Here is a 25,208-nt window from a genome sequence, read left to right on the forward strand (position 1 = left end):
CCGTGAAGGGTATGGTGTCACATCACTTCCTCCAGTAGTGTTGGGGTACCAGAAGTTGATTCCGAACTTCCCTGGGCTTCAGTGTGGTATAGGGGGTCATCCTGACTTCCAAAGTGTGGAAATGCTGCTGCTTGACAACGCTCAATGGTCTCCCCATTTACCACTGCCACTTGGGTGCATGCTTGGCTCAGTGTGTTGTCTGCCCATTGTTCCTCTACAAAGTTGGAGAACTGGGTCAGAAACCCTGACTCAGGTAATGAGGCACCTCCTTGTGATGCTGGGAAGGGCCCTTGTCTTGCTGGGTTGGCTCAGATGCATGGGATGTCTCCTCACCCAGATCAAGGATCTCCCCCATGCTTGCAAGGGTCGCTGGCTCAGCTGGACCTGTGGCTGGGAGTGGGGAGGTCCTGCAGTCTGCAGGGGGGTCCCACAAGCTCCTTTAGCAACTCCCCAAAATAGTTACAGTGTCGGACGATAATAACGGGGTAGGCAAGCATCAGTGCAAGGCCACCCAGTGGTGCAGTCTCCCACTGTTAGACTCGATTGAATGCATGGATAGGGTTTCACATCCCCAGGCACACATTGTAGCAGGATGGAGCCCCAAGTCAGCCCTGGGTTAGAAATCATTGACAAGGGTCGGGGCACACCCTGAGTCAACAAGCCCCACCATTTCTATCCCATTGACTCATACAGGGGTGGTCAACTTTGCTGGGTTCCCTTGCCGAGCTCATGCCTGTGGATTCAGATCTTCCCAAAGCTGCATTCCTTGTAGGGGAAATCTTGGGACCAGTGCCTGAGATGGCCACAGGTGAAACATATGTCTTGATCTTGGCTGCGGTGACTGGCCCCCATCCTGGGTATTCAAGCGGGGATACCCTGAGTTCAGGCTCCATCGACATCCCTTTCTTAACCTCTGGTGGGTCAGCTGTTTCTTGGACTGGGGTGCGAGTTGATAGCCCCAGGTTTCTGGGCCAGAAGACCCTGGGGACCCTAGATCTCCAGGCCCTCTGGTGTCCCAGTGACGGGGGAGTTAATTTGGGTCCCTTGAGATCCTGGTGTGATGTTGCACTCCATATGATTTTATGAAAATATGCTAATGAGTGTGAATATAATGTAACTGGAATATGCTTCATGCAAAAGGTCTCTTGTAAGGTATCATTACAAAGCTTATAATCTACTGAGTGTGATCATCCTATTTGTATAAATGTATCATTCTTGTATCTGAAACTAGAAATATGAAATATAACTCTGAGGTCCTATTGTAATTATGCAAAGGGTGGGCCATTAATGGTGGTTTGGAATCTTGCTGGTTCCCATTAACCAGGACAAATGACTGTAGATGGCTGTGAGTCAGGCCAGGAAAAATGAAGGCTTGGAGGTCTCACAGGACATGTGACTATGTCACCTGGTACTGGAATCTATCTTAAACCTGGGACTTTTCCATTTAGAAGGAGGGGTGGGGACCCAAAGAGACAAAAGATTCCCGCCTTGTGCCAAAGCTTTATAAGGGGATGGAACAGAACAAAGGGGCTGCCATCATGAGAAATCCCGTAGCTACCACCAGGAGAAAGGACTGGGCCCAGACTAGAAAGGAGTCTAGTCTGTGAAAGAAGCTTATTGGAACATCTCTGAGGGTGAGATTTCATCTGTATTCAGTTTCCTACTGTATTAGGCTTAGACTTGCGTGTTGTATTTTATTTTGCTTGGTAACTTACTTTGTTCTGTCTGTTATTACTTGGAACAACTTAAATCCTACTTTTTATATTTAATAAACTCACTTTTTGCTTATTACTGAACCCAGAGTTAGTGGCTAATATCTGGGGGAGCAAACAGCTGCCCATATCTCTCTATCAGTGTTATAGAAGGTAGACAATTTATGAGTTTACCCTGTATAAGCTTTATACAGAGTAAAACAGATTCATTTGGGGTTTGGACCCCATTGGGAACTGGGTATCTGGGTGCTGGAGACAGGAGCACTTCTTAAGCTGTTTTCAGTTAAGCCTGCAGCTTTTGGAGACGTGGTTCAGACCTGGGTCTGTTTTTGCAGCAGGCTAGTCTGTCTGGCTCAACAAGACAGGGTACTGAAGTCCCAGGGTGCCCGGGAAAATGGGCTCAGAGGTAGTCTCAGCACATCAGGTGGCAGTCCCAAGGGGGTCTCTGTGACCCAACCCGTCACACCTGGCTTCCACGAGTTGCTTCCTCCTTTGGTGTTGTGGGGATCTTAGTCCCCACAGACCCCTAGTGCTAGGTCATTCCAGAGGTCTTGGTAGCCAGGTCATTTTTGATGAGCCAAATGGCATCAGCTATGGTCTCAGGATGGTGCTGTAACACCCGCTCCTTTCCCCCAGGGGGCAGTATTTGGGTGAACTGTTTAAGGAGGACCAACTTGACTACCTGGGCCCCCGATTTTATTTTGGGTTTGAGCCACCTCCAACATGCTTCTCGTAACTTCTGGACGACCAGGTGGTTTCCTGCCCCCGGTGGGTAGCGCTCCCAATGGAAGCACTGCTGGATTGTCTCTTCTGAGATGTCCAAGGCATCAGTGTATGGTCTTGGGCCTCACCAGGGTCTAATAACACATTATATGCAGCTTGCGCTACTCTGGTTAAGTATGGGGCCAGCACCACGGCCCATTGGTCTCAGGGCCACTGAGCTACTATGGCCACTCACTCAAAGATTACAAGGAAGGCCTCGGGATCATCATCGGGCCCCATCTTGGTAAGCCTGAACAGGGCATCAGTCACTGGTGTGGTGTGCTGGCTCCGCTAGAGTGGGGGGCCGGAATATTGCGATCACCTGCTGGACCAGCTATTGCTGTGGGGCTGCTAGCTTGTGGATCAGCTGCTGCTGCTTGTTGGCCATTTGTTGTAGTTGCTGCTGCTGGTGGGTGTTTTGTTCGGCCAGCCGTGTTAGTAGCGGCTCCATCTCTATTTAGCAGGGTGCGGTTTTTGTGCTGGTGGCTTAAGGGTTTCCTCCACTCTCTCTCTCTCTCTCTCTCTTTTTTTCAGTTCCCTTATACAGGGAGGACATCTGCCTGTGTTCTCCACCAATCCGTAACAGGTGGCTTGGAGGGCAGCCTAGTGGTTGGAGTGCTGGACCTTTGGCCCCTGCTTGATTGAGGAGCCTCAGTCTTTAAGGCCAGGGTGGTGGGGGTCCCAGGCCCTCCCTCTCCACCGGGTCCGAGCCCAGGGGCCTGTGTGCATCAACCCCTGAAAAGGGGAAGCCCTCCCAGCAGGGAGTCTCAGTCCTCTGTCCTGGGCTACTTCCTACCTGTGTTTGTCCAGTTCGGGGTGCGACCCCTTTAGCCCAGTTGGCTGGGTGCCTTGCTTCCCACAGTGCCCTCTTGTGGGTTTGCTCACCCAGTTACCTCTGGAGCTGGAGGCTCCTAGGTCCCCTTTGCAGTCTCCCTTGGCTGGGGAGACAGTGCTCACTCCCAGGTGGCTGCCTTGGCTGGCAGGCTAGTGCCCCTGCCTCTCATGTCGGGAGGTGGCTAGCTCCTACCTCTTTGCCAGTCATCCCCCAACTGAGCCAGGCATTGGCTGCAGGTATAAAGGGGTGGGGCTAGCTGGGCCCAAAGGCTTTCCTTAACCCCTGCTGTGCTGAGGGGCAGTTTCTATGCGTCATCGCAGTGGAAATTCTGCTTTTCGACCAGCTCGCCTCCATAATGAGCCCAGCTGTGCAACATCCAGCTGTAAGAGACGTAGAAAACAAGCCATCTCACCAGCTGAGCAGGATTCCCTATGGGTTTGTGAGTTAGCTGAGATGACATCCTCATGACAATGAGAACGGGTGTTGGATAAATCACAATGCTGACTGGCTGCAGAAGACAGGCTTGTTCATGAGGATATAATGAAACACTTAACAAGAGATTAGTAAATTCCATTAAAACCAGTCACAATGTTTTGGAAATTGCAGCCTATTCTGCTGGGTTGGCAGAGCAGTCCAACCTGCGGGGACCAATGAGGACTGTACCCCGGTGTTTAAGTAAAGACTTCTTATGAAGAGAGGCCTTTCCAAGTACTTTGTACGAGCAGATAGAGGCTTGCATAACAATTAGCTACAATGTGTGCACCCTTCTGATATTAAGCCAAAGCAGAGTGTCTGAAGCAGTTTGTTGGCCACCGGAACGCATTTCGGTATTGTCTGTCAATGTGCGCAGGAGACAAAGCAAGGACAACGGTGCTAGGGAAGCTGGCTATGCTCAAGAAGTCGCCGTTTCTTCCATTGAAATAAATTCTTACTAGAGGCACTGGGCAGCTCATCTCTTCGTTTCAATCAATAGTTTATCTCCCAAGCCCCCTAGAATAATTCCGAACTAAATGTTACAACAAACAGACAAAAGTGTCCTTTGCCAGGAAAAAAAATATCTCCAGAAACATGATGTGAAGGATACGCTGTGGCTGAATTATCCTGATTTCCCATCATTGTTTCTCTCTCTCTTTGCTAATGATAATATTCAGAAATTTTTCTCCAGCTGTGTTTTTCTGGCCTACATATCACAAGTCCCAGTCACTTGGAAGCTAAACACAAGCATTTCATGGGGAACATGAAAACACAGCATTTCCTGTAAGCATTTACCACAACAACTGATGGGACTGGGAGTTTTGTCCAGTTGGGACTGTAAGCAGATGGAATTACGGCTTCTTGTGTATTAGTTTACTGGCCTTACTTATCAATCCCTGGTGGAAATACAGTGTAACTCTCTTGGCATGCTTTGCGCAAAGGTATGTGATTGTTCCTAAGTCACAAGTTTCCTGTCCAAGGGAAACACTGCTTATGGTTAGAACCTGTAGGAACTCACTGGGCCCCGATCCTGCAATCTGATCCACTCAGTGGGGCTGTTCTTGTGAGCTGGGCTCCCCCCGTGGGATTGCCCGTGTTATAGATATGGGGCACAAGCCACAGTTGTACACCATCAGTGCCAGGCACTGCTGGGGATGGAGAAGATCCACAGCAAACATTGGCAGCTTGTGGAGCTGGGAGCTGTTCTACACTATGCCAGATGGCTGCAGCCCCCAGGGACACATCCCCTTCCCCACAGCCACACCCTGACATGCCTCTTATGCTTGAGGCTGGGGGAAGCGGGTGGTGTAGAGCCAGGACTAGCTGTACACCAACCTCCCAGGGATTCTCCCATGCCAGGGAATTCCCAGCTGATGTTATACTAGCGTCCTGGGCCCTTTGCATCTCTAGAGCACCCAAAAGGGGCTGGAGTGGGACTGGGGAACTGGCAGCCAATGCTGCTGTTTCTGAGAAGAAAGTGCTGTTGTTTGCACATACATGTAGCGTGCCTGGAACTCATCAACATGCCATCTACAGCAATCCCAGTCCTGTGTGTGACACTCTGGCATGTTGGATGTAGCAACCAGTGTGGAGCTCAGAGGGATGAGCAGAGGTTGCAGGAGGGAAGAGTGTGGAGGAAGCACCAGGAAGTCAGTCTGTGTGCACATGGCTAGAATGCTGGCTGCAGGTTACTCCTGGGGGAATTCTGTTCCACTGTGCATGTGCAGAATTTATGTCTCTCCGCAGATTTCTTTGCTTCCCTGCAGAAAAATGACTTTCTGACGAGGAAGCAAAGGGAAGCCACAAGAGCGGTCATACAACCCTGCCCAGCAGTATATTTCAGGTGCCCAGAGCAGCCGGCAGAGAGGTAAATCACTGTGGGGCAGGGGGTGGGACTGGTCTCAGAACCTATGGGTATGTCGGCACTGCTGCTGGGAAGGAGCCTCACAGCTAGACACCCAGTAGCTCTGCCTGAGCTAGCGCACTACAAATAGCCATGTGGATGTGACTCCTAATCTCCTGTTAATCGGATTGAGTCTAAGCTCGGGGTCACTTAGAAGGGTCAGTGGGACAGGCGCTAAGTGTAGCACTTTGATTCTTTGCCTGGGGCCTGGTCTGCCTCCCAGCATGGCTGCCCGGCCCCAACTCCACCATGACTGGGGAGGCCAGTCTGGACACAAATTCAGGACACCTACTTCTACATAGAATCACAGAAGTGGAAGGGACTTCGAGAGGTCATCTAGTCCAGTCCCCTGCACTCAAGGCAGGACTAAGTATTATCTAGACCATCCCTGACAGGTGTTTGTCCAACCTGCTCTTAAAAATCCCCAATGATCGAGATTCCACAACCTCCCTTGGCAATTTATTCCAGTGCTTAACCACTCTGACAGTTAGGAAGTTTTTCCTAATGTCCAACCTAAACTTCCCTTGCTGCAATGTAAGCCCATTGCTTCTTGTCCTATCCTCAGAGGTTAAGAAGAACAATTCTTCTCCCTCCTCCTTGAAACAACCTTTTATGTACTTGAAAACTGTTATCATGTCCCCTCTCAGTCGTCTCTTCTTCAGACTAAACAAACCCAATTTTTTCAATCTTACCTCATAAGTCATGTTTTCTAGACCTTTAATCATTTTTGTTGCTCTTCTCTGGACTTTCTCCAATTTGTTCACATCTTTCCTGAAATGTGGGGCCCAGAACTGGACACAATACTCCAGTTGAGGCCTAATCAGGGTGGAGTAGAGCAGAATTATTTCTCGTGTCTTGCTTACAATACTCCTGCTAATACATCCCAGAATGATGTTTGCTTTTTTTGCAACAGAGTTACACTGTTGACTCATATTTAGCTTGTGATCCACTATGACCCCCAGATCCCTTTCCGCAGTACTCCTTCCTAGGCAGTCATTCCTCAATTTGTATGTGTGCAACTGATTGTTCCTCCCTAAGTGAAGTACTTTGCATTTGGCGTTATTGAATTTCACCCTATTTACTTCAGATAATTTCTCCAGTTTGTCCAGATCATTTTGAATCCTTCAAAGCATTTGCAACCTCTCCCAGCTTGATATTGTCCACAAGCTTTATAAGTGTACTCTCTATGCCATTATCTAAATCATTGATGAAGATATTGAACAGAACCGGACCCAGAACTGATCCCTGCAGGACCCCACTCGTTATGCCCTTGCAGCATGACTGTGAACCACTGATAACTACTCTCTGGGAAAGATTTTCCAACCAGTTATGCACCCACCTTATAGTAGCTCCATCTAGGTTGTATTTCCCTAGTTTGTTTATGAGAAGGTCATACGAGACAGTATCAAAAGCCTCACTAAAGTCAAGATATACCACGTCTACCGCTCCCACCCTATCCACAAGGCTTGTTACCGTGTCAAAGAAAGCTATCAGGTTGGTTTGACACGATTTGTTCTTGACAAATCCATGCTGTCTGTTACTTATCACCTTATTATCTTTTAGGTGTTTGCAAATTGATTGCTTAATTATTTGTTCTATCATCTTTCTGGGTACAGAATTTAAGCTGACTGGTCTGTAATTCCCTGGGTTGACCTTATTTCCCTTTTTATAGATGGGCACTATATTTGCCCTTTTCCAGTCTTCTAGAATGTATCTTGTCTTCCATGACCTTTCAAAGATAATTGCTAATGGCTCAGATATCTCCTCAGTGAGCTTCTCGAGTATTCTAGGATGCATTTCATCAGGCCCTGGTGATGTGAAGACATCTAACTTCTCTAAGTAATTTTGGACTTGTTCTTTCCCTATTTTAGACTCTGCTCCTACCTCATTTTCACTGGCATTCACTATGTTAGACGTCCAATCGCCACCAACCTTCTTGGTGAAAACCGAAACAAAGAAGTCATTAACCACCTCTGCCATTTCCACATTTCTGTTATTGTTTTTCCCCCCTCATTGATTAATGGGCCTACTCTGTCCTTGGTCTTCCTCTTGCTTCTAATGTATTTGTAGAATGTTTTCTTGTTTCCTTTTATGTCCATAGCTAGTTTGATCTTGTTTTGTGCTTTGGCTTTTCTAATTTTGTCCCTACATACTTGTGTTATTTGTTTATATTCATCCTTTGTAATTTGACCAAGTTTCCACTTTTTGTAGGACTCTTTTTTGAGTTTTAGATCATTGAAGATCTCCTGGGTAAGCCAGGGTGGTCTCTTGCCATACTTCCTATCTTTCCTACGCAGTGGGATAGTTTGCTCTTGTGCCCCTAATAATGTCTCTTTGAAAAACTGCCAACTGTCTTCAATGGTTTTTCCCCTTAGACTTGCTTCCCATGGGATTTTACCTACCAACTCCCTGAGTTTGCAAAAGTCTGCCTTCTTGAAATCCATTGTCTTTATTGTGCTGTTCTCCTTCAGAGGGACTGAGTGCTCCCAGCTCCCAGTGCAGTCAGATCCACTATCAGACAGTCTTAAATGGAAGAGGGTGAGGATCAAACTTGGGAACTGGAATTGCTCATTCGATAAGTTGCATAAATTCAATCTAGTTGGTGTTAGTGAAAGGTGGTGGGACAACTCCTACGATTGTAATGTTGTTATCAATGGTTATGACCTATTTAGGAAGGATTGAGTGGGCAAAAGGGGAGGGGGAGTGGGAGTGACACTGTCAGAAATGGCTTCATCTGCTTCCAAATCACTGATAACTCAGAAGAAAACGAGCAATGTCCTAACTGATAACGCACAGGATGGGATGCTAGCTGGTGTCTGCTACAGACTCCAAATCACATTAGGGACTAGGATGACGATCTACAACATGTAGGAAAAAAGCTGTGTGATCATGAGGTATTTCAGTTTGACTGCCATACGCTGGAGGTCTCATGCTGCCCATTCTAAAACAGCCTTGGAAATATAACAAATGGTAACATGCAAACTTGCTGAGGGTGCAGTCATTAATGAAGATATTGAACAAAACTGGCCCCAGGACCGACCCTTGGGGCACTCTGCTTGATACCGGCTGCCATCTAGACATGGAGCCATTGATCACTTTCCGTTGAGCCCAATGATCTAGCCAGCTTTCTATCCACCTTATAGTCCATTCATCCAGCCCATACTTCTTTAACTTGCTGGATCGACTGGCTAAACAGCAGTTCTGCAGAAAAGGCCCTGAGGATTACAGTGGCTGAGAAGCTGGATATGAGTCAGCAGTGTGCCCTTGTTGCCAAGAAGGCCAATGGCATATTGGGCTGTATTTGTAGGAGCATTGCCAGCAGATCGAGGGAAGTGATGATTCCCCTCTATTCGGCACTGGTGAGGCCACACCTGGAGTATTGCGTCCAGTTTTGGTCCCCCCACTACAGAAGGGATGTGGACAAATTGGAGAGAGTCCAGCAGAGGGCAACGAAAATGATTAGGGGGCTGGGGCACATGACTTACGAGGAGAGGCTGAGGGAACTGGGGTTATTTAGTCTGCAGAAAGGAAGAGTGAGGGGGGATTAGATAGCAGCCTTCAATTACCTGAAGGGGGATTCCAAAGAGGATGGAGCTCGGCTGTTCTCAGTGGTGGCAGATGACAGAACAAGGAGCAATGGTCTCAAGTTGCAGTGGGGGAGGTCTAGGTTGGATATTAGGAAACACTATTTCACTAGGAGGGTGGTGAAGCACTGGAATGGGTTCTCTAGGGAGGTGGTGGAATCTCCATCCTTAGAGGTTTTTAAGGCCTGGCTTGACAAAGCCCTGGCTGGGATGCTTTAGTTGGTGTTGGTCCTGCTTTGAGCAGGGGATTGGACTAGATGACCCCCTGAAGTCTCTTCCAACCCTAATATTCTATGATTCTATGATAGTCTCATCATATGGTGATAACATTCCTTCAATTCCACTAGTATCTCTGGAGAATGCTAAACAGAAGCTACTAAAGTCAGACATTTTCAAATCAGCAGATCCACATAACTTGCCTCCAAGAGTTTTAAAAAAACTGGCTGAGGAGCTCACTGGACCATTAGTGTTGATTTTCGGGAAGTCTTGGAGCCCTGGGAAAGTTCCTGAAGAATGGAGGAAAACTAATGTGCCAATTTTTAACAAGGGTAACTGGAATGACATGAATAATTATGGGCTGTCAGCCTGACATCAATCACAGGCACGACAATGGAATGGCTGACATGGGACTCAATTCAACATGGGTTTATGGAAAATAGATTCTGTCAAACTAACTCGATAGCTTTTTTGATGAGATTGCAAGTTTGGTTGATCAAGGTAATAGTGATGACTGAATAGACTTCTGTATGGCATTGGACATGGTACCATATGATATTTTTAGTAAAAATCTAGAATGATGTAAAATTAACATGGCACACAATAATTGGATTAAAAACGGGCTGCCTGATAGCTCTCAAAATGTAACTGTATATGGGGAATCGTCATCAAGCAGGTCTGTTTCCAGTGGGACCCCGCAGGGATCGGTTCTTGCTCTCCACTATTTAACATCTTTATCAATGACCTGAAAGAAACATAAAATCATCACTGACAAAGTTTTCCGATGACACAAGAATTGGGGGTGTGGTAAATAATGGAGGGTTGCTGATTCCAATCACTCTGAATTGCTTGATAAACTGGCCGTAAGCAAACAATATGCGCTTTAATATGGCAAAATGTAAATGTATACTTCTGGGAACAAAAAGAACAGGAGTACTTGTGGCACCTTAGAGACTAACAAATTTATTAGAGCATAAGCTTTCGTGGGCTACAACCCACTTCTTCGGTAGCCCACGAAAGCTTATGCTCTAATAAATTTGTTAGTCTCTAAGGTGCCACAAGTACTCCTGTTCTTTTTGCGGATACAGACTAACACGGCTGCTACTCTGATTCTGGGAACAAAGAATGTCAGCCATACTTCCAGGATGAGGGACAGTATCCTGGGAAGTAGTGACTCTGAAAAAGATTTGGGGTGAGGCATGTTGTCATGGATAATCAGCTGAACGTGACTAAATAAGTGCGCTCTTCAATCTAGTAGAGAAAAGTATAAAATGATCCCACGGCTGGAAGTTGAAGCTAGACAAATTCAGATTGAAAATAAGGTGTAAATTTTTAACAGGGAGAGTAATTAGCCATTGGAACGATTTACCAAGGGTTGTGGTGGATTCTCCATCACTAACAATTTTAAAATCAAGGTTGGATTTTTTTTTCTAAGAGCTCTGCTCTAGCAATGATTGTGGGGCAGGTCTCTGGCCTGTGCTGTACAGGAGCTCAGACTAGATGGTCACAATGGTCCCTTCTGGCCTTAGAGTCTATGCATCTATGGAAGAGCAGCTCTAGCAGTGGTAGTGGATGCATCCCATGCATCAAGATATCACTGTATTGCTGTGGGGCATTGCTTGGAATTTGCTTCAAAATACCTATGCTGTGGTGCAGGTTGAAGGGGGAGGGCTAACCAGGGAAAGCAGATAACTGTTTACAGCTGTCTGATTCATGATGAGGGCATGGGAGGAAGTGGGTCATTTTATATTTGCCTCTGCGGGAGTGGGAGAATTGGTGGCTTTTAAAACAGGAAAAAAGTCTGGGTCCAGATCTTCAGGCCTCTTTGGAAGCTTTTGTGTTGTAGCCTCTTCTCTCAAATCTTTCCCACTGTTTCCACAAGGCCCAGGTCACCTCAAGTTGGGCACTGCACACTAGTGGACACTTATGACCTTAATCTCTCTGTGCTTCAGTTCTCCATCTGTAAAATGGGGCTAATACCCACTCACTTCACAGGTGAGCTAAATTCCTTACTGTTTGTGAAGCACTCAGACACTGCAGCGATGAGAAAAGCTCAGGAGGTCATTATTAATTCTGTCTCTGGAGCAGGGTTTGAATAGGGAGCAGTAAATAAGATCTGGGGGCACCCATTGAACAGTGAGAAAACAAAATATTGAACAGCTGCTCACACAATGAGCACTGTCCCTCCTGTGCCCTGAATGAGGCAGGGAGCCTGTGCAGAAATAGTGTGTGACTGGAAGCAAAGACTGCATCAGAATGCATACACAAAAGGGGGTCAAATTTAAGTTGCATGGATGGACCTTAATTCTGGTATTTCCTCAGTGCTCGACTTTGCAACCTTAACGTTCTTTCAGTGTAATATTTGTGTGTGCAAGAAATACATTGACCAATAGATCCCTGGGACATGGAACTGGGAACATTTCTGAAATCAGGAAATCCAAGAGACCATTTTTGTGAGCTATAAACACTGGTTCCCTTCCCTTGTATTCATATGCAGAGTTCCCACGCAGCTCTGTAGAGACTCATAGATCACCACAGGCTCTTGTGTGATGTACTGAGAGTTAGCCACACTTTCCATGTAGTGGCTCCTTCCACAAGTTATGAAATCACCAAGCTAAGTCCATCTCCCTGGGTTACATTTACACACAGACAGCCTGCCAACAGGACTGTGGAAAACCATTTATTTGGACAAACTCTTGACGTGGAGACATTTCAGTAAAACAGGCATAAAATAAAACTAACTGGTAAAATGGATCTTGGTTACAGAGTAAAATAGACTGCAACATTGACGTTATCAACGGCATTTCTTTTTGAAACACATGATTTCATAGCAAGAGCACCACTGGGAACACTGAATGAAACTTCTCCAAGCCAATCCACATCTTTAGCGTGGTCTTGGCAATTACCGTGTAAACATATAGGGCAGACATCACCCAGGTAGAGATAGCACCTTAGCTTGTTATCATATCTTATAGGGCCTGATCCCAAACCCACTGAAGCTAATGGGAATCTTTCCATTGACATCACTGGATTCTGCATCAGTATATACTACAATGTGCCTTGACAGATTTTCTAAAGGATACTTTGGAACGTAACAGATCATAAGATCACTGATGGGATTTACAGCTTTGTTACATGGGAATGACATTAGGTAGCACAGGAGCACTGTTACCTTGTTCTTCCACTGTTTTCCCCTCTGGCTATTCTCCAACTCTTTTTAAGTCAATAGGTCCAATGTGATTGGATTTATGCCCCGTTGAATCCCATTGATATGGATGGGGGTGGATGGGGGCCAGCCAGTGCTGCGCTGTGCTCCATCACCTCCACTACTGCCCTGGGAGATATGGATGTGCTGAACAGAGTCTAACTCCATGGCACTGAGAGCCGTTTGTACTTTGGACCCATCTCCGGCACCAAAATGCTGAGGATGGTTTTAAAGCCCTTTCGTCCCCCACTGGAGCAGGAGATGTAAAACAAACCTGCCAGCCATGACCATGATCCTACCTGTCTATTGGTCAGAGAGATGTTGGCACTTTAAAGTTTAACCTTAAACACGGCATTGGTGAGGCCCCTGGAGAACGGGGCAAGCAAAGAGCTTTAATTTGAATAAAGAAAACCAAAAATCGGTATGTAAAGTCTGTGATCAATCTTGTAAAACCGGGCAAGTTCTTAGTGGTCTTCATCTCGTCAGTCTAATTCGCCCCAGGGGTCTGTATGTGTTCAGGAGGCTAGTAGCTAGGCTGCCCCTGGGCTTGTCTGCTGGGGGGACTCAGAGGATGGGGAAGGCAACTCAGACCCAAGGGGATGAAAAGGGAGCTCCAAGCAGGGGCAGGGGGTTGTGCACAGACAGACTCTGGCACTATGGCTTTATATATAAACACAAGTTCATCAAGAATATTGCTAACTTTTTCATTTTTAAGAGACGCAAAGCATACACAGCCTGTCCTCTGGGTTGCGGGAGGTCCTCCCTGCCACTCAATTCTCAGTAGCGACCTTCCTGGAGACTTTTTGGTAGAAGACACCTTGCAGCAGGGAGTTGTAGTCAGGCATTCGGAAGAGATGGTTCGCCTCATAGGCCACATTTTGCTCTTTGGTCTTCCCAGTAACAAGGGCCTGGAGGTTGGACTCGTGGGCTTGGCTGCCTATCGCCAGCACGTATATCGTAATGTCCGCCCGCTGAGCCTCCTGCACTGCCTTCTCTATGTCATTTCTTGTGATCCCTTGAGAGTTGCCATCTGATAGGATCAGTACCCTTTTGTTGGCGCCGACCCGGGAAGACTGCCGGTACAGGTTGGTGACGTACCGGAGGGCGGCACTGACATCTGTGGCATCATTAAGGAACTCCATGTCATCAATCATTTTGGCGATCTCTGTGTAGTTCTGCAAAAACGGTGCCTCTGTTCTCTGCTGGTTCTTGCCGCTGTACTGGACAACGGAGACGCGCACAGAGTCCTCCGAAGGCATGTGCGCTGTCAGGAACCGCTCCACCTGCCGCTTCACAAACTTCTTGGTGAGCTCAAAGTTCTGGCTCCCAACGCTGGTGGAGCTGTCCACCAAGAGAGTGATGTCAGCTGGCCCTGTGAAGTTGACTGCATAGAGAAAGTTTCTTTGTTATTACATGGCTTATCTTCCTTAATTGCTCCCCTTCCCCATCAGAGTCCAGTGGCCTCATTGGTTGTCTCTGGCTTCCTGCTACTGAAGACTCAATGAATTTGGAGTCTTTGCCTCTATGCTCTTCAATCTATGCTTCCCTGAGTTTCATCTCACACTTTATCTTGCTCTTTTCTATCGGCTTCTCTCGGGTGGATTCTCAGGTCTGTATGTTGCTTGAAAAACCTATAGTCCCTTGTCATTTAAACACACTAGGCTGTTTTCCTTGCCCTCCTGCTTCCTTTTTTGTCTAGGAGTGTGAATGCCTTCTGGGGCTCTGATTCGTTTGATCTAGCAGCCTCCATGCTGAGTCTAAGGATTTTTTTTTACTTACTTTTAGCTTTAGGGTGTTCTGGATTAAACTCCACATTAAAAAAAAATCCCCTTTTCTAAAGTTTACTGTCACTGTGCTAATTTCGGTACCTTTCCCTCCCCAAGAATTCCAAACTTAATTCCACCGTGGTCATTATTACTCCGTGGTTCAACTATGCCTGCTTTTTGAAGCAACTTCTGGGTGTCACTTAGGACTAAACCAAGAATGGCCCCTCTAGTCAGAGTTCTAGCTGCTCTGGAGGCAAATATTCAGTCTACTCTAGCCCTTACTCCACTGTGTCATTTGTCCAGCGTGTCTGTGGATAGTTGAAGTCCTCCATTATTACTGTTGACTTAGTTGCCTCTTCCTCACCACTGTGTGCTCTCCATCCAGGCCAGCAGTACAGCCCGGCAAGCCTAGATTCATTTTTTGGACTCAGAAACAGATCCTACTGTGTGGTCCTCTCCACTCAGAAACTGTATCTCAGATTCTCGGTACAGTGCTAAGCCCCCACCTCTGCGCCCCCACATGCCCTCCTTCCTGGGCTGCCTCTCACGAGTCGGAAATACTCACTTGTGCAGCTGTAGTCTGGACATTTCTTCTCTGCAAGAGAAACAAGCAAAACAAACCACCTTAAATCATTCCCCTCACTCAGGAAGGGTATTTCTTGTCTAGACACCAGGCCGATGGTATCCTCATGGCACCCCGGGATTAGAACATTCAGTCTATGCAGGGCACCATCCCTCAGAGCTCCACCCAGTACTCAGCATTGATAGCCAGATTCGCAGGAGAGGGCTGGGGCTCCCTGCAGCACACCCAACGCCCATTAGTCACAGTGCTATTGCCAGATGCCCCAGGATGGCTCTCCCTGATGATAGTGGAGCCACCAGGGCAGTTACCCCACGTTTGATTGCACGGTGCCATGCTGGATTTCACGGGCATGCAGGAAGCGACTCTCAGCACCACTGCTAGATGCTCCAGTTCTTCTGCTCCCTGTAAAATCCGGGAGGTCTGGGTGGTGGAGAGTGAACACCACAGCTTGTCCCTGTGGCTAGGTGGCAGTGACTGATCCTCAGGGACAGGCTGGGTGCCCAGGAATGATTCAGGGAGGGGCCACGCTGCGAGGTGCAGCTCCCTCTGTTCCCAGAGGAAGCCAAGCGTGTGTCTAGCTGTGTACGTACCAGGTGGCAGTGCCAATGAAACAGCCTTACCGGAGCTTAGCACTAGGGAGAGGGCATTGTCAGAGCAGATGGGGGAGTGGCGGGCAGGGCCTCGTCTTGAGACGGGAGCTCTCCACTAGATCTAGAAATGTGTCTCAGGAGGGGCTGAGGTGTCCCAAGTCTCAGGGCGGCAGAGAGATTACAGGATCACCCCAACCCCACATCCACATTAGGGTACCTGGACTGCAGAGCCGATGTCTAGAGTAGGCCAATACCAGCCCCCATCAACAAATGGGCACGGAAGGACCATAAGGCCCTGGCATTTCAACCATGATTTCCGGGAGGACTTTATCACAGCCTCCAGTTTTGTGCCTGTGTTTTTAACCTGCAATTAACTGTAGGCACATTCGACAGCACTTGGGCAGGTAATTGCCGGATTTACTGGTAAATCACAGTGCTGCGATGCCTTATTTGTACTGCGGTAGCGCTTAGAGCCTTGACTAGCTTGAGGCCCCCCTGTGCTTGAATGTATGAGACAGTCATCAGATGGCACAAAAAGGCAGGTACCTAATTGGAAAGTGCTTCTGAATCTCAGGGTCTAACTGCAGTGCTCATCCTGCCAGTGTCGTGTATTGTAAGAGGGCCACTGTCTGCTAAAACCTCCCTTGGCTGGAGAGAGGCTGGCAATTTGGAAACATCCAAAGATTCTTGTTATTGATTTACCCAAAGTCCGAGACAATGGTAGAATCCCTCATTGATCTGACTCCTGAATCGCCTCCGTTCCCCTGACTTCAGAACACAGGCTGCTCCCTTTCGGAATAACAGCTGAGAACATGATCAGCTGGGACGTGATCAGGGCCACCACCGCTCCAAACAATCAGGCTGTGACCACCCCTCCCCCATTAGCCCCCCAGTTCCCATTGTGTATTGCCCCCCGTGTCACTTCTGGCTCTCCAGCAACACTACAGACAGGTAAGCAGCATGTGGGCACCATCCCACAGCAAGGCTCAGCTGGGTCACAGCAACGCCAGTGGAGGATGGTCACCCACCTCGGCAGATATATGAGGTCACGTTCTGGAGGAACGTGTCATCCAGCAGCTCAGCGTAGTTGTCCCTTTGAACAGACAGTCCCGGGCGGTAGGATGTGCCTTCACAAGCAATGACACCGAGCTGCTCCGAGTTAGGGGATGCTCGGAAGATGTCACCTATGCCCAGGGAAACAACCTACAGGACAAGCACAGATTCGTTACTGGGGTTTAACGGGTTGGTTGTCACTCTGTCTCTCTGTACTGCGGTGGTGCCCCGGTGCCTTCAGTCAGGCTCTGGTTCCCACTGGGCCAGCTGTGGCATGAACTATATGAACATGAAGAGTTTTCTAATGAAGATGACCAGCAGACAGGCAGGAAAGAGGGGTGTGATCCCAACACACACATCACATACACACCAGTAGACGTGATTAATAGATAAGTGCTCATCAGTTGCACTGACACTAACTCTCCCTGTCGTGGTGGTTCGCGCTAGCGTGCACTGGCACCAGGAGCGCAGGCGTCAGCTGCACCACGTCTGCCTAGACAGTCGCTACTGCTCAGAGCAAGGCTGCCCTCTTCTTCTAGGGACCTCCCTTCTCGGGAAGCGGCAGCTAGCCTCAGGCCCAGGCTCGCCTACCTGGGTGTTGATTTCACAGAGCGAGGAGAGCGGGGTGAGGTCCCGCAGCGTGTCAGACCGTCCGTCTGTGATGACGATGGCCACCCTCTTGTCGGAGGCAAACCGCGCCAGCAGTTTCTCCTTGGTGAACTGAAGGGCTTCCCCAGTGTAGGTGCCACCCGCTATCCAGTTCAGATTCTTCACGGCCCTGCAAGCAAGTGGCAAAGGGAGGTCAGCGCGAACAGGCCCTAGTCCTAGACAATCCTCCCCCCCAAAACTTCAGAGGTCAGATGAGTTCACAGCTGGGAATGAGCTGCTTTTGTGGCTGATGAGCTGGTATTACAGGACAAGAGGGGTTTGCTGGGCTGCTTCATATTTCATGGCTAAATGACCAGCGAAAGCAAAGACTTCTGCTCCCAGGTGGGAAGGACTGTTCTGCTGTTGAACAGGTCTGCCAGCAAATGCGGTGTTCTTGGTCAGTCAACCTAGCAGATGCAATCCACTTGCACACATGAGGCGCTTGCATCCCCTTGGAGGGGACCCACACTCTGTTCTCACCACTGCATGCATTTAGACACCCAGTCACTTAATCTGGGAGAGCAAGTAGGGGTTTGGCCTCCACTGGCACAACTCCTTGCATCCACACCACTGAGAGGGCTTTATAGACCTATGTAGTCCGTACATGCCAGCCAAGGGCATAATCTCTTGTAAATGGCTTGTGATATGACGAAGAGCTGAGCACTTGTGGAGATGGACACCGCTCAGAGCTCACTGCAGGATGGGATTGATTGGGTGTGTTGTCAGGCCGAGCTAAGGAGAAATACAGTCGCTACAGACTGTGCACGAGCGAAGGAAATAGCATGCCACCCACCTCTGACCATCACTCGTCTCAGCACATTGGGACAGGCCCTCCAAAGCCCCGCTGCTGACTCTGGGTACGTCTACACAGGGCTGCGACACACCCACAGTTACGATGCAATTAGCATGTTGCTGCTTATTACAGCAGCAGGACTCAGTGATGCAGGACCCAGGCAGTGCTACGTGCAGGACAGTAACTGGCACTGGTCTCTGAGCGGCTGACTGAAGCCCAGCTCCCAGGCCTATAGACTTACTCCTTCAAGGCTCCGATGTTGTTAATGTTGGCATCGCCCATAGCCACCAGCTCCTGGGTGTTGTCATGGCTGTACTGTACGACACCCACTCGGGAATCCCCAGGTTCAAACTGTTGAGCAATGGTGAGACATGAATGGAAGTTGTGATCAAGGCAGGAATTTTCTGTCATATATGTATGAGTTATCGGCATGACTCTGTACCTATCACCTGGGCCCAGGGAAGCTGCTCGTCCGATATTAAACTGGACAGTCCTCTTCTCTTCCAGTACTGGGACAAAACAGGACATGGTTTTGTCCGGTATTGGACGGGGTCACCACTTCACCCCCTCTGGCTCTTAAAAATCCCTCCCCCCACAGGGTGAGCGTACACACACTGACACACCAGTGGACAGGGGCAGGCCCACGCTGTTCCCGGAAGGCCCCGAATGTCCGGTTTTCCAGGGACGTGTGAGTGGCCCCCCTACCTTGGCATCCATTGGGGGGAAAGAATTTGTGTTCTCCGTAGGCCATGGGAGATCAGCCTAGGGACTTGAGACACAGAGCCACTAGGACTGGCTGGCTGGAATCAGCACGTGTGACTCAACAACCCTCCAGAGACAATGGGAACCCCAAGGACTGACAATTAACTCCTCGCTACCGATGCAGCTGAACATGGGAACACAGCCCAGCTGAGTTCGGAGAACAAAGAGGTGTAGAGCTGAGCTCTCAGGGTACATGTACACCGCAAAGAAAAACCCGCGGCTGGCCTGTGCCAGCTGATTCGGGCCTGTGGGGCTTGGGCTGCGGGTTTCACTGCTGTGTAGACTTCCGGGATTGGGCTGGAGACCGAGCTCTGGGACCCTCCCACCTTGCAGGGTCCTAGAGCCTGGGCTCCAGCCGAGGCCGGTAGTCTACCCAGCAGTGACACAGCCCCGCAGCCTGAGCCCCACAAGCCTGAGTCGGTTGGCAGAGGCCAGCTGTGGGTGTCCGAGAGACACCGGCCTCACCTGGAACTGACAGACAAAGAGACAGAGAAAGGAAACCAAGATGGTTCCTACAGCTGCATGGCTCAAGGGAGCACTGGCGTTAGTCAGTACGGACGATGTCTAACCTTTGCTTCTCTCTGCTAAGCATTGGGTTCTGTAGCCAGGTGCCCAACAGATGGTGTCCTGGTTTTGAGAGGGCTGCCTGGTGTCACTGCAAATAGGCCCTGGGAGCCCTGTGCCCAAAGGAGGTGGGAAACAAGCCTCTGGCAGGACTCTGGCATGGCTGGACTCACTGCAGGGAGCCACGGAGAGCAACAAGGATTGCTGGCACCCAAAGGCCCAGTTTCAGAGCTGTGGAGGCCAGGGCCTGCTCCATGGAACTGTGTGGGTCCTTAGGGCCTGGCACACTAAACAGGTCACAGGTTACAGGCTGGGGCATGGACCAGACCCTGTGGATCTGTGACAAACATCGTCAACCACATGTTAGCGAGAGGGTAATGCATCCCGGGGCCCATAGGCAGCTCAGAAAGACCCTATTTTGTGCCTGAAGTGCCTAGAGATGCTGTGGCCTGCTAAAAAAGCCCCTACACATCATCACTGACCCAGAATGAGTGGAGGGAGGGTCCCACTTCCAGGCCCATCCCCTGCTTCTGGGGAGGAGAGGGCTCGCCGTTACAAGTCCAGGTCTATACTCAGCAATGGGATCTTCCCTCCTATCCTTCTCCGTTTTGTTCCAGCTGGACTCAGTGTAGGAACAGATGGAGGTGGCCGGGAAGGGCAATAAACCACCTTTGTGCTTCCCTTAATCTTAGCCAGGCCCCAGCATAACTTAGAGCAGCTTCGGACAGTGTTTTTGCATCCACTCGGCAGCCACAATCTCCTAGAGGCCACGGTGGCGGCTGAGAGTGGCTTCAGCACAGTAGCACTCTTCCCAAACTCCTCTCCCAGGCGCTGCCCCGGCACTTACCTGGACGTAGGCTTAGGAGCTTAACTGCATGAACCCATGTTTGAACATCTCGGCCACAAGTGTATTAGCTAGGGAGCTTTATAGACTCAAAGGGAGCTGGAACGGAATTCCCCGTTCATCTAATCCAGCCACCCAGAGAGCGTTCCTCAGAACAAGTCCCCTAAGAATTGGCTATTCTGAGGCAAGGAAGACAAGCCCATGGCAAAGGGTTCTGGAGAGTGCAGGATTGGTATGTTGTATTAGGAGCTTCCGCTGCCGCTGCTCTGCTCAGCTGGGCAGGAGCCCCCTGTAGTTACATGTTATTTACCAACTGAGCCTTATGTTGTCAGCATACAAGTGAGGAGCATTTGCCTGGTGTGTGTCTCTGCCCCGTGTGAGGTGGCTCAGTCCATCCATTCTGCGTGGGAGGGAGATTTGTACCTGCCGCTGTGCGCACAGTCCATGTCCCCTTGAAAACTCACCTTCACACGCTCATCTTTGCTCAGCCTGTCAATGACTTTAATGATGAAATCCTTGGCAATCTGGAAGTTCTGCAGGCCGATGCTCTCCGAGCTGTCCAACACGAAGAGCACGTCGATGGGGCCGCATTTACATTCTGCAGCAAAGCACAGACCCAGAGGGATGTGGGTTAGACAGCCTGGCTGCTTTGACACAGCCTAGTGCAGCTTGCACGAGCCCGTGGAGTGACAGCTGGTGTCAGTCCATAGTGACACGCTCGCTTTGCTAACAGAGAAGATGTAGCCCAAAAGCAAGCAGCAAAATCTCCACACGTAGGATTGGAGATTTAGTTAGCTAGTTATTCCTTTTGATTTCCCCACGGCCTCTCCTGACCTTTAAATGCTCTACCCAGCTTATTAAACACACAGGCAACATTTCAAAGAGCTCAAACTGCACTAACCAGATCCCTTACAATTCTCATTTCTTCCAGCTACTTAGCTCAGAAGAGACAGAGGTGTAGGTTGTGGGTGAGTCAGATTCAGCTAGCTCTCCTCCAAGCCCCTGAATCTGACTCACCTACAGATTGACTGGGCCATCTGGGTTTGATGGGGAAGCTCCACCACTGGAAAACAATTTTCCTCAGCCACCCCCACACCCCTGGTGTCTTTGGGTTCCTAAACCACTCCATCAAGACATTGTAAAGGGAAGTGAAATGGCAACTCCCTCATCCTAGGGAAGGGAGGAGAGGGGAGGGGAGGGGGCAGCAGATCTGGATTTACAACATGTGCAGAACTCTTTCAGTTCTCTTACTGTCTCTTTCAGTACAGAAATGGTGGGAAAACGTCTCCCAGAGCATTGCTGGCCATGGGTCATCTGGACAGTTATCTTCTAGAGATACAGCCAGACGCACTCTGGCCTCCTTATTGCGAGTGCCGGAGGCCCTCAAGCTTTCCCTGCTACAATTCCTGCTTGGTTCTGAGGCTGTGTTCTCTGAGCTCTTTCGACACGACCAGATTGAATTGCCTGGCTAGTTACTGTGGCTTCGGGTACTGGAGCAGGAAGGAGGTGGGATGGAAACGAGCAAAAGAACCAGGAAACATTCCCAAAGAGTTTGTAAAGTGACACTCACCACAGCAAGCTGGAAGAAAGGGAGAGAGAGAGAATGTTAAAGCAGAGTGAACTGAATGTTCTTCCACCCAGTAACTCAGGCAGTACAACTGCAAGAGCTGCCATGAAATATTACAGCATGAGTGATGTACACAAGGACACAGCTAAATTACAATGTCTCCATTCACGGAGGCTTCCCACACATGTGGTACATTTAAAAACATCTCCTAGGTTCAGAACGCACACGTTCAGCATCAGGCCTCAGCACCAGCTAGACAAGAGGGGTTTCAATGAAAAGATTGACGAGCCTCAGGGAATGTGCGTGGAGAATATATTACTACCAGATGATACCCAAACAGAATCTTTCAGGAAGTATCCAAACACATGTCTGCGATTCGGTGGACTGGCCAATCATTTTCTAAACAGAAGAGGAAGTTTTAGAATAGACTGTGTACAAGGAATGCTGCTTACCTGTGCTAAATACGGGCTGAGAAATGTTAGTTCAAATTTAAAAACCCCATGCAGTCACCATGCACTGAAAACTTGCCCAAACACTGTCGATAGCGTCTCTTATCACATTCTGCAGGGTTGGATGCATTAGGTATTAGAAGGTTTGAAACAATTTATTTGGCCAAGTTTCTTTCCTAGATACAGTGATTTATTACTTTAAACAACATAAATAAAGGACAAACCCAGACAGATTACGTAATTGTCAGTCAGAGTGCAGAGTGCAAACTCAGCTCCCCGGCTGGCCAGGTTAACTGAGCACTGCATGCAGGGCAAACAGCATCATGCTCCCCGGTGGTCACAGTAAGAGACGTTCAATTCCCTTTTTTAATGAAAAATATTAAGGGCTTGATTTTCAAAGTCAGATGCAAGACTGCATTCAAAAATACATGCAGAGATGTGCACATAATTTGTATGTGCAGTTACTAGGAGCACGCACAAATTCAGTGTTTGCACATGCAATTCAGGTATTTGCATGTGTCTCACTGGCCACCACCAACTATCTGATTTGCACATGCAGTTGCAAAAGTGGTATGTGTAAATTACACATGCCTTTGCACACGAGGCATTAAAAATCAAGCCCTGACAGTCTGGGTGGCACAGGGCTTGCTTTATGGAGGGCCTGCATTTTCAGATGCTCTCCCAGCTGCAGATAGTGTTAGACCCCCCAGAGGACTGAGTTGCCAAACCCTCAGTCAGTTGGCATGTTGGATGGGAATGGTGCCTGCTTCTCCATCTCTGACCCTTCTGCAGTGACTAGTCCCATGGTTCATTGTGGGTGAAAAGTGGCAGAAGCTGGTATCACTGTGGGTGACTCCTTGACAAGGTAGCGATGCCTAGATTTTCCACCCGTGCCACTTCACTCCGCCCCTGATGAGTGGAGGATGAGGGACTGAAAGCAGGGCCCTCACACCCCAGTGCTGTCAGGGGACTGGCTGGCACACCAGGATGGCTGACCTGCCATCCTGGGGTAGTTCTCAGTCTGCTTTGGGCATAGGAGAGGTTCCGAGCTGAAATGCGCTGAGTAAATGGGCTTTGGGCTCTACTGTTGCAGCACATGGACTGTCAGAGTTTCTGCAGCCAATGCCCCTACTCAGGGGAGGGCTTCTGAACTGCAGGGTCCACCCAGAGACAGACACACTGGCCCCATGCTCCCTTCAACCCCAGGGGAACAGAGCTGTGCTCTGCAGTGCACTGGGGTGGGCAGCATGGCCTCATGGGGCAGCACAGCCCCTCAGGAGCAGGGCATGCGCCACGCTTCCCTGGGCTTTGCTCAGGTTTTCACCTGTGAAAAAAATCTCAGGCAAGAATCTGTTTAAAAAGTTTCTCTTTTTCCACAGGGGTTTCCCTGCAGCAACACCAGCCGTTGCATGAGCTTGTCTGGCAGGTCACTACCCAGTAGCCAGTCCCAGATCAAGGGCTTGCAGGTGGCTAGCTGGCTTGGCAGGCTGCCTGCCTTCCCAGACCGACCAGGAGGGGGATACTCACAGCACATTTTCATTATGATGTCTAAAATTTCACATTCCTGAAAAGAAAGGAAAAGAAACGCTGAAGGGCCTCAGTGTACTAAAAATGCATTAATCTCTGAGAAATCGCAGTCAAAGGATGCCAGTGCTATTACTTCGGGCATATGTCATGGAACCCATATTGATACTAGGGGGTGAGGTATATGCTTGTGTCCTCCTCAGTGGGAGGAAACCCAGGCCCTTACATCTACGTGAACGGCTGGGCCCAACAAAACACAGGGCTTCAGACTGGTAGAAAAGACCGATTGGAATTACTGCGAGGGCATGCAGGTAGGAAGACACAACTGGGTTTGGCCTCCTTCTGGCTACGTCCTGGAGTTTATACAGCCCTACTGGGGACTTGCCCTGCACATGCTGCTGTCTAAGAACCTGCTAAAGGAATATGGTTCCCCTCAAGCCCTAGCACAGGGCAGCTGAAAGCAAGCGGTGCACACAATCGGTGTCACTCACATCTGGTCCTGGAGGCCCTGGGAGTCCGGGAGGTCCCTGTCAAACAAAGCAGTGAAAAGACGGGTAAGAGAGGAGCCAAAGCTGTCTGCAGTTACCTCCGGACTATCTGCTGTTAAACAACACAGAGCAGAGTCTGGAAAAGTAGAGTCGCTTCCAGGACTCAGCCACTGGAGCTGAGCTTTGAGCAGGTCCATCTGCCTGTCTGAGCAGGCCCATGGAGCCAAGCCATAAGGTAAATCATCAGAAGCACTTTCCCAAACCACTCCAGCTGCGTAATGTGGCAGCTCCCAGCTTCCATGCACCAGCCTTATCCACATTCGCCAGACGAGGCCAGAAACGCACTGCTAAAAATAGTGGAGTTTCTGCGGAGGAGGGAATGTCCCCTCCATCTCTGTCACAGCCATGGCACCCTCTCTCTCCCCCTGACATCAGAGCCAGTGGCCAGCTAGGGCTGGGCATGCTTCCGAGTCTGGTGGTACCACTCTGCCAGTGGCCAGAGGCTGACCGCTGAGCAGCAGCAGCCCCTCCCGCTACCCCAGGGCAGGTCACTGGCTAGCCTTCCCTGCCCAAGGGCTGGGCTCCTGTGGGAACACCAATGGGAAGTAGCTCTCCTGTTGTACAAACACAGGAGAGACAAGGCTGTGCAGATCAGCCCCATGCGGGGGTACAGTGCTGACCTCCCCATGCCACCTCGCAGGCCGCACTGCAAGCAGGGCCGGTTCTTTTTGGCTGCCCCAAGCAGCAAAAAAAAGCGCTGCCCCGCCGAGTCCCCCCCGCCGAGCGCCGCACCGCCAGAGCCCGCCCCCCCTGCCGAGCACCGCGCTGCCGGAACCCCCCCCCAGCGCCGCGCCCCGCGCCGCCCCCGCCAAGCGCCGCGCCGCCG

General features: G+C 49.5%; 1 protein-coding gene across 1 annotated transcript in view; it reads right to left on the reverse strand.

Annotated features, from left to right (window-relative positions):
* Window positions 1-12,152: 12,152 nt before the first annotated feature.
* COL6A1 (collagen type VI alpha 1 chain) overlaps window positions 12,153-25,208 on the reverse strand; it is a 68,035-nt gene continuing 54,979 nt past the window's right edge. Inside the window, exons 27-35 of the mRNA XM_026658007.2 lie at window positions 24,326-24,361; window positions 23,838-23,874; window positions 21,865-21,873; window positions 20,759-20,892; window positions 18,366-18,475; window positions 17,275-17,461; window positions 16,659-16,833; window positions 15,023-15,052; window positions 12,153-14,075 (exon numbers count right to left, since the gene is read on the reverse strand). Of these exons, the coding sequence (XP_026513792.1) occupies window positions 13,462-14,075; window positions 15,023-15,052; window positions 16,659-16,833; window positions 17,275-17,461; window positions 18,366-18,475; window positions 20,759-20,892; window positions 21,865-21,873; window positions 23,838-23,874; window positions 24,326-24,361 (1,332 nt within the window). The 3' untranslated portion in view covers window positions 12,153-13,461. The remainder of the gene's footprint in view (window positions 14,076-15,022; window positions 15,053-16,658; window positions 16,834-17,274; window positions 17,462-18,365; window positions 18,476-20,758; window positions 20,893-21,864; window positions 21,874-23,837; window positions 23,875-24,325; window positions 24,362-25,208) is intronic.

The sequence above is a fragment of the Terrapene carolina genome, unplaced genomic scaffold (genome assembly GCF_002925995.2).
Source record: "Terrapene carolina triunguis isolate 2854851 unplaced genomic scaffold, T_m_triunguis-2.0 Scaffold380, whole genome shotgun sequence".
Taxonomy (NCBI): Eukaryota; Metazoa; Chordata; order Testudines; family Emydidae; genus Terrapene; species Terrapene triunguis.